General features: G+C 42.0%; 1 protein-coding gene across 2 annotated transcripts in view; it reads right to left on the minus strand.

Annotated features, from left to right (window-relative positions):
* Positions 1–18,200, minus strand: part of LOC148540666 (chloride channel CLIC-like protein 1) — a 330,115-nt gene that overhangs the window by 226,331 nt on the left and 85,584 nt on the right. For both annotated transcript variants that reach the window (XM_088442554.1, XM_088442558.1), the window contains exon 2: positions 8,402–8,864. In XM_088442554.1, the coding sequence (XP_088298680.1) occupies positions 8,402–8,809 (408 nt within the window). In that variant the 5' untranslated portion in view covers positions 8,810–8,864. The remainder of the gene's footprint in view (positions 1–8,401; positions 8,865–18,200) is intronic.

Below are 18,200 nucleotides of genomic sequence, written 5' to 3' on the forward strand. Positions count from 1 at the left end.
AAATATTCAGATACTCTGGACCTAACTTACCCATAGGGGTATATTAACTAAAGTGTTTATAGAAGTGGAGATGTTGTCCATAGCAACCAACCAGATTCTATTAATTTCTAGAAGATGCAAGAAAAATGATTAGTAGAATCTGATTGGTTGCTATGGGCAACATATCCACTTCGATAAACCTGCACTTTAGTAAATATACCCCACAGACTCATTCATTGCTTGTTACAAAAGTCATCAAGCCTCAGAAACAAGCTGTTAAAACCAAACTAGTAAATTAGAATTACTTTATAGAACTAAAAAAATGAAGAAAAAAAGACAATTGTAGCAGTATGGGTTAATGACAATAATGTGACTTTTGCCCCATATTCTAGCCAGCTGTGTAAATATGTGTATGCCTTTATTTTACTCTAGGCAAGGGCCATGGAAGATAGTGTATCAAAATTACATATTGGTCGGAATTCAATTGTTTTAGCACGCCCGATCTTCCGTCTAAAGTGACAGGAGATAGCGGGGCGCTATTCAACTGATGCTAGTTATTGCACTGATCACGCCCATACAGGACGGGTTTAGCCGCGTAAAACAGCGAACCCGACCAAAGTGCTGGATGCGATCTTGAAAAGTGCCAGTTGGGCGTCCAAATGGGTCGCTTTTCACGCATTTTAGCTCGCCTTCCCCCAGGGAGTGAGAGCAGAAATGCTGGCGCCGGCAGATGATCGCGCTCGGCAGAAGCAACAATTGAATAGCTCCATCGGGTGCAAGGGGGGGAAGGCGGTCGGCTGTCGGCAAAAATAATTGAATTGCGCCCATTGTATCAACACTAGAACAGTTGATCAATAACTTCAGTTCATTGTTGCTATTCACACATTTCTCATGCACAGAACAATCTTCATTTAGTCTAAATTGATGGATATGCAGAATTATAATGTTATTATGCCAGTTGTTTAGCCTTGGCATCTAGGCTTGCGGAAATAAATAAGAAAATAAATGTATCATCCTCTGGTAATAACCATACTTAAGGATATATTGCCCCCTGCTGCTAATAAAAATAGAGCAATAAAATATGTAACCTATAAGCTTGTATATACTAACTGGGAAGTTACCGCCTTTAACACCGCCACTAACTACTGCCCTCTTGGGAGATAAAAGGTATTTATCAATATGCCATCCTTGCTATCCTTGTGACTGGAGCCAAGGACAGCATTCAGTACCTATGTTTTTCAATCTGGGTGTGGATTTAAGGCAAAAGGGGCTCCCCAGGAATGAAGAAGCCGATGTCTAGGCATTGCATTGAAGCTATCCTTAGCTAAGTACAGTATATCTTTTGATTACATTTATCTACTTAAATATAATTCTTATGAATAAACTTTTGCTTTTTAATTTGTTATTGTTGTGTTTTGTGCAATTACTCTATTCACATAATATTTTCACTGATATCCTGTGTTATAAACATCCCACTGGGAACAACATTCAACCCCAAAAACATTTTTAAACATTAAAGTTGGACACACCCTTTAATGTAAACACTACAATCTACTAAATTTAATATTACTTCAGAAGTTTGAATGAAGGTAGGGGAATGGCCATGTGGTACAATGACTAGCATTGCTGACTTGCATCATTAGGACCTAGGAATCAGCTTCATTTACAGGATGAAGCTACCTGCGAAGAGAAACTAAAATGTAAAACTCCATATAACCAGGGTCTGAAGTGCCTGGATAAAAGTTTTATATCAGTACTGCGAAACAAGCAGGCACTGCATAAATAAAAGCAGACACCTTGAGAGTCAGCTAATTGGTGCATACATTACAATCTAATTAATAAACCCAGCAAGAAACAGCTTTAAGTTTGCTTCAATTGTGTGTTCTCAAGCAATAACATTGTACAGAAGATTATCAGGGAAAATGGAAAAATATATATATTTTCTAACATAAAAGTAATTAATATTCTTATTATAATTAGCATCACTTCAATTTACATAGAGCCCACATGATCACGGTCAGTTCCAGCATCTACCTGCCATTCTACACTTCCCCACTGTTTCCTAATGACTGCTGTAATGCTGTATAAACAGGACCAGGCCCCCACCAGAATCTGTATGCAGTTGTTTGTCATGCACAGATTACAGCTTTTGACAATCAGGCTCCAAAACACAAACATTAACTACTTTAATTACTAAGTAAATAAATTATGTGACAGTACAACAAAACTGTGTATCCTTTATATTACATGTAGAGCTATAAATATATGGCTAAAATGTGACATTTGATTAATTTTTCATTCATGTGCAGAGTGCTTCTAAATGTACAGCTAGGCGAAACATAATATATGCTATTAGCCCTGTGCAAAATGCATTGCATTACACAGCACTTCTCATGGGTTGGACATTTCACAAAACAAAAGTACTCAAAGTTTACATAATTTGATAATATGAATGTTACCCATTTCAAGAAATTACCATATCTCCAAATACCCCAAATTAAAGCATGCCTTATTAAAATGAACTATAGGCTAAAGCTATTTGTCCCACACATGAAGAACAATGGGCGATACCTAGAATACAGGAGGAAATGTATCAAACCCTCTAAAGAGAGAAGTTGCCCATATGAACCATTACCTATCATGTTATAGAATGTACTTGCTGAATTATAGCTAGAGGCTGATTGTTATGGATAATTTCTCCACTTGTCCTCTTTAGAAGGTTTGATACATCTCCCCCACTGTATCTCTAATTTGGTGAGATAGCCCCCCCTCCTGCTCACTTAATAGTGGGTTTTCCAGCCTGGAGAGATATGTATACAAACTGCGTTGTGGTGGGTTCAGAGAATAAGGGACACAGCTGCAGAGCTGGGGGTAATGGCACCTCCTGAAATAGGTTTGTCTCCTATGTGGGACCCCCCCCACTGTTCTACTAGTTTGAGAAGTGTAAACAAACTTTACATAAACAATAAATGCACATGACAACATAAGACATAGTACAGCTGCATAGTGCCACGAGGCATAAAAGAAAACAATCGCGTGTGGTTATATTAGTCACAAACCGTATTAAGACTCGCACAATATGAGGAGATGCATGCAGGGAGCATGAAAGAAAGAGAAAACAGTGGATGGGTTTGGTGGCCGAATGCCAAGAAAGAGGAGAATGAGAAGAGCCATGGCCGACAGATGTGCAGCCAAAGTGTCACCATTCATGAAACGGGTTCCTTCTTCATCCTGTCCGAGGGGGGCAAAGTGCTCTTTGCGGTATTATTTTACAACTCCCATTTGCTGTTTTGGAGGCAAAGCTGGGTTTATGGAGCTTTTATCCTTCTCCAGAAAAGACGTTACAGCAATGAAGAGGTTACAACTCCGACCCCCACAGAAGAAAACATGTGAAGTGAATTTTGTGCACTGGGTAAAACAGAACATGACATCTTCTGATGCTCTATGGTGAGTCACTGAAACCGACCTCTCAGCTTATTTAAACTAGCAACCAATTCCAAAGGTCCTCCCTGAAGAAGTACAGAACTTTCTAGAAGTGGGTGGTTCTGTGATGTATGCAAATACACTGTATGTATGCTTATACCAAGAAATGTCAGTAATAATGGAAATGCCCCATTCCGAATTGCGAGGTCACCCCTAGGTTAAACGAAAGGCTGCAAAACAGTTAGACTACTGCACAGGTTCTCAAACTCGGTCCTCAGGACCCCACACAGCGCATGTTTTGCAGGTCTCCTGACAGAATCACAAGTGAAATAATTAGCTTCACCTGTGGATCTTTTAAAATGTGTCACTGAGTAATGACTACACCTGTGCAGCTTCTGGGTGACCTGCAAAACATGAACTGTGTGAGGACCGAGTTTGAGAGCCACTGCACTACTGTATGTAGGTGACAAGTCCAGTTTAATAAAAAACTTTTACAAAAAAATAAGGTTCCCTAGGGAGATTTACTGCTGTTAACATTTTACTAAGTTTATGAACATTTTTGTTCAAAAAGTTTAGACTGGACGAGGGCAACATTTCCCATAGTATTTACTCTTTTCTTGTTAATCAGTCTTAATGGTAACTGGTACCAGGGCTGGAACAGGAATTTCAGTCTCCTGTTGACCAGCTCCTCTAAGCTGTATCTAATACCAAACAGAGTACACAAAACAAATGACATTTATTGTTCTTATTTGATCAGCAAGTTACAACAGAAAAATAAACTATATACGTAACACAGCTGCTGGGTAATAAAAACACTAGGTTTACTGTGATATAGACAAAACGAGAGAACAGCTAAGCAAAAAAAAAAAAAGTCCGACAAGGTCACCCCACTCACATGTAAAAAGCAGTCTGATGAGGACACCCCACTCACAAGAAGAAAGTAGTCCGACAAGGACACCCCATTCACATGAAGAAAGCAATCCGACAAGGTCACCCCACTCATATTCAGAAAGAAGTCCGACAAGGTCACCCCACTTATATGAAGAAAGCAGTCCGACAAGGTCACCCCACTTATATGAAGAAAGTAGGCCAACAAGGTCACCCCACTCACATGAAGAAAGTAGTATGACGAGGACACTCCACTCACATGAAGAAAGTAGTCCGACTGAATAAAGCAATCTGGCTGGGTCACCCCACTAACATGCAGAAAGCAGTTTGATGAGGACACCCCAGTCACATGAAGAAAACAAGTTTGTGACAAGAGCACCCCACTAACATGAAGAAAGTGGTCTGACAAAGACACCCACAAGAGAATAGCAGACTGATAAGGACACCCTATGTGAGGTAAGTAGTCAGAAAAGGACACACCCTGTGAAGAAAGTAGACTGACAGGGACACTCAACATGAGGAAAGCAATAGACAAAAACATTGCATGTGAGGAAAGTAGACTGAAAAGAGTACTTCAAATGAAATAAGACAGACAGATAGGGGCAACACACTAGGAAGGCAGAATGACAGGGACACCTCAAATAAGGAAGACAGACAGGATAACCCACATAAAAACACACAGACCGACAGGCAAACCCCACATAAAGAATTCAGAATAGTAGGGACATCCTACATAGGAGGAAGGTAGAATTGCAGGGAAAGAACTGATGAGGAAGTCAAGCTAAATTACAAATTAAGAAAGTTATACAGTACAAGGACAGACTTGTAGATATGCCCCACATGAAGAATTAAAGAGCAAAAGGAAAACCTCACGTGAGGAAAACCTCACGTGAGGAAGCTAGAAATACAATGCTGCTGTACTTGAAAGAAAAGACAGACTACGGGCCCCATGTACTAAAAATCCACTTATATTGGGGAAAGGCCACTCCTGCTTCAACTGTTGTTATTGCAGGCAGGTGGCGGCTTCAAACTTTATTTAAAACCAGACAAATGTGACAGAGCGCACTTACTGCCTCTTATTAGTCTTCATGTCATAGTGGTTCTGTCCCCCGCAGCACAATGCCGTGATTACCAGTAAGTGGGCGGCTGCGGGATGGTGGGAGCCAGCACCAGGAGACTTCTCCACTCATCCAGGCGGCTGGGAGCTCCACCGATTCTCAGTAGCCTCCTGGGCCGTTCCAGGAGAGTTGGCTAGTATAATATAAATACAGTTAGAAGATTGTTTTTTCTCAGAATGCTTGGGATATCAAATTTTATTCAGTAAACTTGAGCATCGTGGCTAAAATATAATACATTTAAAAATGATCCCTCACATAGACAATAAGAAGAGATGCTTGTTTACCATATCTGTGTGTAGAATATTTCCCTCTTTAGAATTTTGTATAATTCCAGAGTCTGTATGTAGGGAAGATGAATGATCATATCTGTATACATGACATTCTCCTACTCACTAACTTGTGTAGCAGTGTTTCTCATAGTAACTGTAGGAGAGGGGGGTTGGTGGTCATGCATGTGTATGATACTCTCTTCCTCATTACAATACACAGCAGCACTGCTCACCACAGCTGTAAGAGGCAGTGGGCCTGATTCAGACCCACTCGCAAACGGGTCGATGGAGGGGTACTGCGAACGTGCGGCTGTCGATGTTGATCGACAGCTCGCCCCGTTTTGTAGGCGGGGGGGTGGCTGGACAAAAGGAGGAACGCCTGCCGTTTGTGGATGGCCTTACTGACATCAGCTGGAAGCTCACTGGGGCATGCGGGAACGAGACCCTACCACAAGGGTCTCGTCTCAAGCCCGATGGTCGCGTCCATCGCGACCATCACCTGGCCGCTCGCAAAAGTTGTGGGTGGTCACCCACAGCTATGCTAGCGGCCAGGAGGCCGGTTTAAAAAAAAAAAAAAAAGCCGCCGATTCAGAATGAGCGCTCACTTTTTGCGAGCGGCTCTGAATCAGGCCCAGTGTTCTATGGGCCTGATTCAGAGGTGCACGCTATTTGTGTGCGCTCGCCCTGAATCAGGGCGTCCCTATTTTTTTTTTTTTTAATTCCGACCTCCAGGCCTCTTGCACAGCTGTGGGTGACCACCCACAGCTTGTGCGAGCGGCCAGGCGATGGTCGCGATTATCGCGACCATCGGCATTGCGAGGAGACCCTTGTGGTAGGGTCTCAGTACTCGCAATGCCAAGTGGACTTCCAGCTGTAATAGAGATGGAAGTGCACTACTGACATCACGAGTGATGTCAGTATGGCCGCCTACAAATGGCAGGCGTTGCTTCGGGAACGCCTCCGTTTGTTCAGCCACCCCCCCTACCCGCCTACAAAACAGGGCGAGCTGTCGATCAACATCGACAGCCGCCCCCCTTTTTCCTGCGAGCTCCGGAGCGAGTGAAGGTCTCACTCGCTCCGGGGCTCGCGCTCGGCCCTATGTTCCAGTTTGCATGAATTGACCTTCAGTCAGCCTTACCTACTGTAGTAGTGCTGCTCAGAGAGTGCCAGAGGAGATGCTCAATCATCATGTTTATGTGTAGAACATAACAAATCACCCAAAAGTACAGTGATTAATTACCTTTTCTTAATGGTTTTTAGAACTTAACATTTATCCAGCACATTAGACGATAATAGCTAGAATCTGATTGGTTGCTATGGGCAACATCACAACTTCTAGAAACCCGAACTTTAGTAAATAAACCCCTAAATATTAACCTGGGAAACAAAAAATTATATACTCTTTATTTACAGTAGTAGAATACTTCATTGTATAAAAAGCAACATCCTGCTTTTTTGTGAGCTCAGGCCAATAAAATCTAACTCTCCTCTTTTGTCAGATGATGCCACCATTTTCCTCATATGGACCTGGTCAATGATATACTCATAGAAGATGGGGAGAGGAGACTCCTGATCAGTCCGCACTTAAGCTACAAATATGGCGGATAGCTCATGAGACGTGGAAATGTTATACAGAAAATCATAATGCCCCTCATAGGGAGAATGTTTTCCTATAGCTCACAGTGCAGCACTGCATCCAAAAAGCAGGGAGCATCTTGTTTTGAGATAATGTATTATGTGGCTTCTGTTTCACTAAAAAGACAAATTACCTTTCCACAGAGATGTGTGAGAGCTCATACATAAAATATTGCAAAACATGTCAATAAAAGATAAACAGTTGACAGAGGGCCTGATTCAGAGCCGGACGCTCTGACCAGAGCGCTCGCTCTGAATCAGGGCCCTCTTACCTCAACTTGGAGCGGCCTCAGGGACGCTCGCATAGCTGTGGGTTACCACCCACAGCTATAGCGAGCATCCATGATGATGGTCGCGATGGTCAAGACCATCGTGACCACCGGGCTTGCGACGAGACCCTGCGGTAGGGTCTCGCTGCCGCAAGCCCTGGAGGGATTTTGGCTCTATCAGAGCCAAAATCACTCCCACTGACATCACTAGTGATGTCAGTGGGGCCGGACCCAGACGGTAGCCGTTCCCACGGGAACGCCTCCGTCTGGCAGCCACGCCCCCGGCACGCCCACCAAAGGGGGCGTGATGTCAGTCACCATCGACAGCACGCCCCCTTTGGTGCGAGACCCATAGCGACAGCTATGCATGCGCATTAGGGCACCATCGACAGGCTTGCGAGCATCCTGCGCTCATGAGCGGGTCTGAATTAGGCCCAGAGGCCCACACCAGATATCTGACCCAGACAGAAAAGCACAACACCGACAATCTAAGACAATGAGAAAAGACATTGAGGTAGATCTAGTTTCTCATTTCTGGATTTAATTTTGATGCTAAAGAAAGAACTGAACAGAGAATTAAACAGATTTAGTTTTTGAATTAGCCACTATGGGGGATGTTCATGAAAGTTTGGAGACAAAATCGTGAGAGATAAAGTACCAACCAATCAGCTCCTGACACTTTACAGGCTGTGTTTGAAAAATGACAGGAGCTGATTGGTTGGCACTCTATCTCTCACAATGTTCTCTCTCTCCAAGCTTTCATGAATACCCCCACCCACCAATCATTGCACTGTGAATTTGTATTTACTGTCCGTCTTACCTCCGAGAGGACTGATGTTTTCTTGGCCACTTCAATTTGATACAAACGGACCCATTCCCATGGAATCGATACAAACAGGGAAAATATGAGCAGCAGAGCAAGAGAATAGATCCATGTTACCAGCAAGGGTTTCTCAAATAGAACCATGTCCTTTACCAAAGGGACTGATGCTCTAAGAACCATAGTCTTCGTAGGGACAGTAGTTCTCTTACACAAGTGTAGAATGAGGAATATGACAAAGAAAACCATTGAGGCAGCAAGAGAAGCTTTGGAGTAAACAGTCCAGTTCTGAAAAGGGGACTCTAGGGACCATGGTGGAGGAAGAGCGGGTTCTGTATCAGGCAAACCCACTAACTTGTGCTTTAGAAAATTGATTTTGTTTACTATCCAGCTACAGATTATTTCCATTCTGCTGGTATCAGCTTCTTCAAAACCTTAAAGAAAACACAAAATCCTCTGCAGCCTGCAAGAGAAAGAAACCATTTTAAAGCAGGATGTTAATTACTAAAAGTAAAGTAACAAATTGTGTATTACCGTTCTGCAAATCTCACAGCAAGTAACAAGAGGTTGGCACCAGAAGCTGGGGAAAATCATTAGCAGATATGGGAAAGGGCATGGGTTGGCAGGAATGGGATCCTGAAAAGAGAACAGATCTCATTGCCATACAAATGGAGACCAGTGATGGAGACCAGAATCATAATTTAGGGTGATATAACATGGACACTTTAGACAAACACATTTATGTAGCCAGATATTAAAATGTGCCTTCATGGAAAGAAGAAATAATCCCAATTATTATTTTGGATTTAGTCTATCAGCAATACATGCTGCTTTGAAGGCTTGTGGCAACAGGTTAAAGCCTAAGGTTAGTGGAGGTAATCTGTACCACTTGACTGAAGATTGGGAAATAAATTGTAAAAAAGCTCAAAGTTATTATTATGGAGTATGTCCAATATTGTGTGTTGTCATGTTTTATGTTACATTAACTTCATTACTGATAAACCAATTCCATCCAGTTGTCTAATCATGCAAAACATTAGATTCACCTCACACATTCCAAGACACTCCAGACAACACTGCGGAGGGGTTAAGGCTTTAAAAAAACAAACAAACAGCCAGTTAGTAGTACCACCTAGTGGATAAACTTCATTAGGACTCAGATGCTGATCGTTCTAACAGGAAAACAAAACAATGCACAGCTGTCTTTTTCCCTCTCTGTGCAACAACGATACAACTGTAAATCATATAAAGTGATTTCACATAATCTGTATAGCAATAAACAAAATAAAACCTAGTTACAGACCATGTTTGCCAGATAAAACCCTTTGTCGGGCGCTCAGAAGGGTTTATATTCTGTTTCCAGAGTTGGTCTTTAGTTGTTAAACACTCACTGGGGGTGATTCAATTGTTTTTAAGGCAACTATTTGTTTTGTGTCTGACAGAGCAATTCAATTGTTGCTCCGTTCGGGGACGAGGAGGGTGCAAGAGAAAAAAGGCGATAAACCTATTGTTAGGGCGCAAAAGCTGCTGTTTGGACGCCCTAACCAGGACTTTAGAGGGGTTTAGCCATATTACACAACTTGGGCGTGAAAACTGTGATAAATAATGGGCGCCCAGAACAATCGATATACAACACTGTGTGCCCATTAATTATTGCCATCCTCAAAACAATTGAATCGCCTCCACTAAACAAAATAAGTATACAGTGTTATAGGACATTATGCTGGTTAAAAACAAAAACATTTATTTAAAGAATAAATGACTGAATACATGATGTGACCTGAAATAATACTTGAAAAATAAATGCTAATATAGAATGTGTGTAAGAGTAACATTTGTTTAGAAAATAGTAATGTACAGGTGTATTGATATGAAAAATATATCAGTACACCTGAATAACAGCAGTTACAGCAGATAGTGAATGTGTTCTATAGTGACAGGAGGAGGAGGATCACCGTGCAAAGATTACTTTGTTTTGGTTCAATTTAGTTGTATGTATAAGATATAATGTACCTACTTTAAAGAAATATAAAAAAAATAGAAGTTGCCTTTAGAGATCTGTACAGTCTGGGAGCTCATACTCTATAGATTGTAAGCTTGCGAGCAGGGCCCTCTTACCTTTATATCTGTCTGTTACTACCCAGTTTTGTTCTAGTAATGTTGTTTCCAACAGAATATGCTGCGCTATATAAGAAACTGTTTATAAAGAAATAATACTCACAAACAGTAGATCTTTCAGGGCAGTGAATTTATATCTCTATAAACAGATAGATAGAGAGTGCGTAAAGCTGGGTGCAAACCTGAATGATCTCCAGCGATCTTGTAACGGGCCGATACGATGTAACGATCCCCAAGTACACACTGCACGTTCTGTCGTACAACACAATATATCGTTACAGTATTAATGCTAGCAAACCGCATCGTACAGTACATCGCATTGTCCAATCTGATGTGCAGCATATCAGTTGGGAAGATGCGAACGCACACTTCATCAAATGATGTGTGACAAGAATCACATAGACCGGGTAAAATCCAACAGATGTTTATTTTCTCACCACAGGCAGGAATACAGGACAGTGCAGTGTTCATAGGCAAAATGTAACAGGCTGGTACACAGAATCTCCCAAACAGCAACACAGTTCTTTAGTGGACTCATAGGTCCAGGATCCCTAACACTAGTCACGCCCGGGCCTATAACCTGGGTGACTACTTCCCGTCAGGATCAGCTTCCCAGTGTCTCTGCAGCTACCAGCAGCACACAGGTGTCTGTAATCGGCTGCCTTTCCAGACTCAAACTTAAGGCCCCCATACATCTGCGATAGATCGTCGCGATGGGATCGGAAATGCCGACTGGCGGCCATCGATGTTCCGCGATCTGTTGCAGGATCGGTTAAATTCTACATTTTAAATTTCACTGATCTGCCAATCACAATAATTTTTGGATCATGATAGGCATATCTGTGAAATCCAACATGTTGGATTTCAGCGATCCTGCGATGCCGGGTTGTAGGACCACTACATCACGACAATCCGTTGCAGATGTATGGGGGCCTTTACACACACAAAACTGGCCTGGATCTGACAACTGATGGAGGCAACACCTGAACTGGACCCTTCAATCCTACTGCTTTTGCTGTGCCAAACCTGAGATATCTGGACATTCCACATTCACTTCATGTGGATTATGCTGACCCTGTCACAGATTAATGTGGTGGAATCAGGTGTGCAAAAAGTTCTGCATTTACAGTTAACTTAGAATGTATTAGTTCTCCTGTGACAGGAACTTGGTTCTTGAAATGCCCATTGTAAGCCACTAAACGGATAATAGAGTTCTAATGGATAATATATGAGGGTACATAAAGCGCTTATGTAAGATTAGCAAAAATTCACATGGTAAATTAGTTTATATGTACATTTATAGAAAAAAAATATTATTTTAGGCAGTCAACAACTACAAAGTGCTACCCTGTTTAACAATGTTGCAGCATCAGAGCAAGTTTATATGTGACAACACAAACATTTAAAGTTTATATTCTCAAGGTATCAAGGTGGCCTTGGTTGTCCAACTACAGTAACATAAATCAATTTTTGCCTGACAAGCCAATTGATGCATTCATTCCCAGGAGTTACAAGGTCCCATTCTCCTGGTTGTTTAGACTGGACGACCACAGCTCAGAGGTTATAGGAGGTCGTCAAGTAGCTGGAGGCAATGATTATAAGTGTGCATATTCAACATGGAGAAAATACTAAATAAAAGCATAAGTATTAATATGAGCTATAGTTATTTCAGGGAAAATAATAAGTAAATGATTTGGAGCAAAAATAAATAATGTGCCAATTGATCTACTTCATGCCTTGCCAAACAGTGATTTGTTTGTTTACATTGACTTAAACCTGTGAGCAATTTGCAACGATCCAACGTGATCGGAATGCAACAGAGATTACCTGAAAACACTTGTCAACTGACATATGGAGCTATTGGGGTTATCTGCCAACCTGATTTATCATCCTGCTAAGTCAAATACTTTTTATTTTGATTGCTTAGGATGTGGCCACTAACTGCACAGCAGTTTGTCAATTAGACTGACTGAAGACAGCGTGAAACAAAGATTATACCTGTACTGAAATTGAGGGACACGCTATAACATCTGTGCCATGTAACCAGGTCTCTTACAAGCAACATTGGGGCATGTTATAGAGGTCAGAAAAGTGCACACACCAAAGCTAAAAATGGTCATCTTCCAAGCACATTAACTAACTTAACTGATAACCACATTATTGCTTTTGATATAAGGAATCATGTTGTTTTTAAGGTTGTACAGATAGCCAACTGCCCAATATTAATGCAATGAGTCAAAGTGCACAGCAAAATAAACTATCTTGAAAATACATGTAGAACCATTAATAACATCTTTCTACATACTAAACAAATATAATTACATATTTCAATGAACTTCACAATTCAGCCTCTGCTGAAGTTTTTCAAATCTTATTGGCGATATATTCTGGGGAATACCTTTTGCTGTTTCTTGTATAGAATAACCCCTCCCTTTCATGCAACTGAGTGATATTACTGGAGTGATTGGGTAGCTACCAATATGTACTGCTGTTCTGAGAGGCATAGATGCAATCAACATTTGGAGGGCATGCTGGTTCCTGTAGTGCCATTAGGAGGACCTATGGGTGACTCCAAGGTGAATTGGCTTTCAATTCAGATATATTTGTGTATGTGCTATCATCATATTGGGCAATTATATGACCCAGATTGGATACTGTTATTAGTATTAGGGATGAGTTTAGGGCGCGGTGCCCCCTTGGTTGGTGTGGTTGGGCTGCTTTGGGGTGGTACACTTTAACACTTTCAAATAATTTTTCTACTAATACTACTCTTTTAAGCATTTTAATTACACCTTTCACCTGTGTATCACCTTTTAATACACAGAGTCGAATTCAATTAAGTTTGAAATAGGCCGATTTTGCACCAAATTTAATCCGGCCCATACTGAGTGTTAATAAGAATAAAGCAAAAGCTAACACCTTGACCTCTCACTGGTGTCTTGCCATGGGGTGGGTGGCCTTCGCTGGCTTTTTGGGGTTCCGCACTCTAGACTTTGACTAAGTATTAGGAATCTCTAGTAAACAGAGACGCCGTGAAGTGGCCTGGGGGCTTAGCCATATTTTTGCAAATATATGCGCAACTGAGATCTCTGAATTATCTACCACTATGTCATTTTTCAAACCCTTTTACACCGCAAGCTGGACCCGGGTAATTGCAGGGGCTTCTCTTCTGCCAGCGCTTGGAGATTACATCATCCTCGAGCCCCAGTGAGCTGGCTCTCTAGAGGGTGTTAACAGGACTCGGATTGGATAACCAGGGTCACCCGTTCACACTGCAGGGTTACGTGGTTCGTTCCTGTGTTTAACCCTGCTCGCTTCCCATGTTGGATTGCTGGTTCACTCAACCCATGAATCCAACCATGGCCCCGTTTCCACTGAGCTGCGACCCGAGTTGACACAGCAATAACTTGGGTTATTTGGCCAGTGTACAAGGACTTCGATAGAGATGATGCAACATGATGTGTAACAGCTTACTGCTGTTTGCCAAATACTGAATTTGATGTCATATACCCAGAGGCATAAAAAAAACTTTGATGTTGGGTGGGGGGGGAAAGAGAGAGAGAGAGACAGAGAGAGAGACAGAGAGGGAGAGAGCATTTAATTTTGACACGCCCCCTCACCCTTTCCAAATTGTCCGTTGCTGGGTGGAGGCAGAGGCGGTACCACGGGAAAGAAGAAGGCCGCCAACACATAAGAAGAAGCTGTAGTAATAGTAATAGGCTGCACAGTGCCACTGCACGGAGGACGACATGTAATGTGCGATCTTTTTAACTGGTTCATCAGTAGACGAAAGAGCGTTATGTCAGCTACGCAGGGGAAGGTAGTGTGCGGCACCCCAATTGTCATGGTGCTAACAGCCCAGGATGCCTTTCACAACATGTACTGTGGCAGGGCATGCTGGCATGTGTAGTTCCAAGGCAGATGAAGTGCAGCATGTGGTCCACCCCTGATGTAGCCCTTGCTGGTGACAGGTATTTGTGCCCAAGTATGCCTATCATTAGCTTCACCAGGCACCTGTAGCATCCCCCTACATTTTACTTCTCCTCTTCAGAAATAGCCTGTGACAGTCTGCCCACTCCATCCCCCATGTGAGTGCAGACACATGTGCCCAAGTATTGCTGTCATGTGTTTCACCTGGCACCTCTAGCATCCCCTTTGCACCAGGATTGAAAACATTTGTAACAAATAGAGAAATATCTAATTTATTTTAAATATATTTTTTTATTTCCATTCTTTTTAGCACTGCTTTTTGTTATTATTATAATTGGCAGCATAGTATGTTCCAGTGATATTTCCAGTAAATATAGTACATCATATATGACATTATTGTATCAAAAAAATTGCCAAGAGCATAGGTATAATTTTATAACCTTTTCAAAATATAAATAAAAATGCAGGGGGTGACCACTCCCAGGTGCTATGCTGCACTGGTTTTATAAGTTTAATAACTTTGTATCGGTTAACAAGATTAACAAAATACTGGGAAGAACACTCCTAAGTGCAATGTAGCACTGCTTTCACAATTTTTAAGAACCCCTTAAAAAGATTAGCAATATAGAGTATAGGTCAAAGGGCTACGTAGCACTAATTTATACTTATTCTGAAACCAAGTAAAAGAAAAAAGTGATGGACCTAGCCGGTTACATTGCTTCACCTGGGCTGTCATTCCTGATGTCCATGAACCAGAGTTGCCGACATTCTGGCTGCCCCTTCTGGGATGGGGCAGCCAGATCGGCAAATCAAGGGACGTGGCTGACATTGGGGGCAGAGCAGAGGGTGTGGCCACTCTTCATTTTGGTCCAGCTACATAATGTCGACATTTCCGGCATTGTGAAGCAGGGGGAGGGGCCAAAAAGACGCAATTCATCGTGGTTCTCTTATAACCAAGAGGAAGGGGGGGCGGCAACCGGGAGGCCTGTCTGCCTTTCCGGGGCCAGGGGCAGCACCCAATTTTCGGGAGGCTCCCGGCCGAATCGGGAGGGTAGGCAAGTATGCCATGAATACACTTTTTATGCTGTGCAGTTTGTACTTTAAATTTCTTATTTTTTATTTAATAACACTCATTTTTTTAACAACATTCCTTTAAAACTGTGAAAATCATGTTTACTCTGTAAATCTGGCTATATTTCTGGCTTCTTGGTGGATGGATCCATTTCTCCCTCGGTGCTGTCATCTGAGATGAACATGATGTCTTCAAGGGGGTGGAAGGAAAAACAATAGTGAATTAGAGCCTATGTAGAATATTGAAATAAATAATCTCATCCAAATTTAAAAATGGGCACATGCTTACCTCTGCCAGTGCTTGAGATGATTTAATGCTGATGTACCTCTCTAGGGTCTGGTGTTTCAACGTGTTTCTTGACTCTGTAGCAATCCTCTGTTTAATAACAAACAAAAAAAAATTGTTGAAAACTTCAAAAAAACATAAAAATCACTGCATAGAATTGCACATTTACATTGTATGTACTCAACAAAATGTTATGCTGACCTGTATTTTTCTCCAGTTTGACCACTCTCTGCTGCTCATCTTTTGGGCCTTGATATTGCACCTGTTGTTGCACAGCATTCATCTTCTTTGGAATACCACGCCTCTGTTGTTCAAGAACAAACATATCAATTACACTACTATCCACACTTTTATCATGAGAAGCTGCAGAAGGTAGCACAAAAAAAGGACTACTTAATACATTTGGTGATATTTCCTTGAATATTTATTCTAGGATATCAATCACATGCTGCATAATTCTTTATTTTCTGGAATTTTGTTCTTTAATAAGTCTCTTGGCATAGTCATAATCGTTCTGGACAAGTATACGGACCATCACTTCCATCTCTCTATCAGTCATGGGTGACGCTTTTTTACAGAAAGCCTTTTTCCTCAATCGCCAGACAATGACCCTCCACTGACGTCACATTGCATACCAGCCCCCTCCACTTGTATTTCCATCCCGGTGGGCATTATGCGGTCTACAGCTCCAGACATCAAGTTCCAGTGTGGTGCGAATGCTGAGCTATATGTCAATTGGCTGGTTGAAGTCAACAAGGAGGCGTTCTGGTGAGTTGGCCCAGCACAAACTAGCCTGCGAGCGATCATTCATGATTACTGGTCCTCATCTGTACAGAACATTCTAGAGATTTGGACATTTTCATGAATATTCATCACCAAGATCATTTCACTAGATGTGGTAGGTGGAAACTCAATCTATGTAAACATACATACAATTTAATATATGATTATAGTTATATGTAGCCAAAATGTTTATAAAAAAGGGATGGCATTGATTCCACAAGTGGACAGAATACCTCTGGAGATATGTTGACCCCTGCCATGTGGATAGGTTCCCATAGGTGCAGGACCTTGGTTTAAATGGATTTCTCCACAAAGTCTCATAAATGCCCAATTGGGTTCATGTTGGGCGGACGTTGTGGCCACACCATTAGTTGGAACTCTCCAGATTACTCATCGAACCAGTACTGGACAACTTGGGACCGATGACACAGTACATGATCCTGCTGGGCTGCAAATAGTCATCAAGCAATGCAACAGAGCGGTTACCGGTCAATGATGTTTTAAGGCGGACCTACAGATCCAACACATGACATGTACCTGTCTGTACAGTGCCTTGTTGACAACTGGGGTCCATGGCCTCGTGGGGTCTGAGCCACATTCTACCATCAGCCGAAACAACTGGAACTGTGACTCAATGGGCCACGCTACATATCAGTCTTCCAGGATCCAATTAGCAACGTCGCAAACCCAAGTGAAGCAATGTGTCCAGTGTTGTAGTGCTAAAAGGGGCACTCTGGTGGGTGTTCTGCTCTCATATCCCATGAAAGCTAAAGAATGCTGCACTGACCTGCTGGATATGCGTCTGGCACCTCCTGCATTGAATGTGGATGTGAATTTAGCCAGTGTCGCTTGTCTGTTACCACAGACAATTCTGGTCAATTGTCGCTAGTCATGATCATTAAGCACCCGTGGTCAGCCACTGCTCTATCCATGGTGGCTGGTAATGCCTTCCATGAGGTATTCCCGGTATACACGTGACACATAGATCGATGAATGTTGAATGTCTGCACAACTTTGGAAATTGAATGTCCCATCCGTCGGGCACTCGAATTTCAATAATTCACGTCATCTTGCCATGAGCAGCCTGGCCAGTGTTCAAACAGACTCGTGAAATGTCAGGTAACATGGGAAGGAGAAATAAGACAACAAAAGTTTTATGTGATGTCAAAAATTGGATTTTTTATTATCCTCTCAAACATAAACAATGCATTGCAATGTGTAAACCACCATGTCATGGTGCAATTCCATGGCACCATCTCCATTAAAATACTGCAAGCATTGTGGCCCTGTTCAGTAACACCTCTCCAAGCTCTTGAGAGCCAGTAATTAAAGATCCTCCTCTCATGGCTGAGTGTTCATACATTGTCTGGCTGACAGAGTAGATGATACTATAATGAAAATCCATCTGCTCCAAAGCCCCACCATCAGAGACTCTTCTATTTTTGCCACTATCCACAAATATAAAACTTGTAGTTTGCATTGACAATTGCCTTCATGACAGTGCTCAAAAATCCCTTATACGAGTATTTATAATAATGGGAACCACTTGTAGGGGTGGCATTATACAAACATGTTTCCCATCAATGGCTCCTCCATAGTACAAATTTCATC

The sequence above is a fragment of the Taudactylus pleione genome, unplaced genomic scaffold (genome assembly GCF_031769625.1).
Source record: "Taudactylus pleione unplaced genomic scaffold, aTauple2 ptg000018l, whole genome shotgun sequence".
NCBI lineage: Eukaryota > Metazoa > Chordata > Amphibia > Anura > Myobatrachidae > Taudactylus > Taudactylus pleione.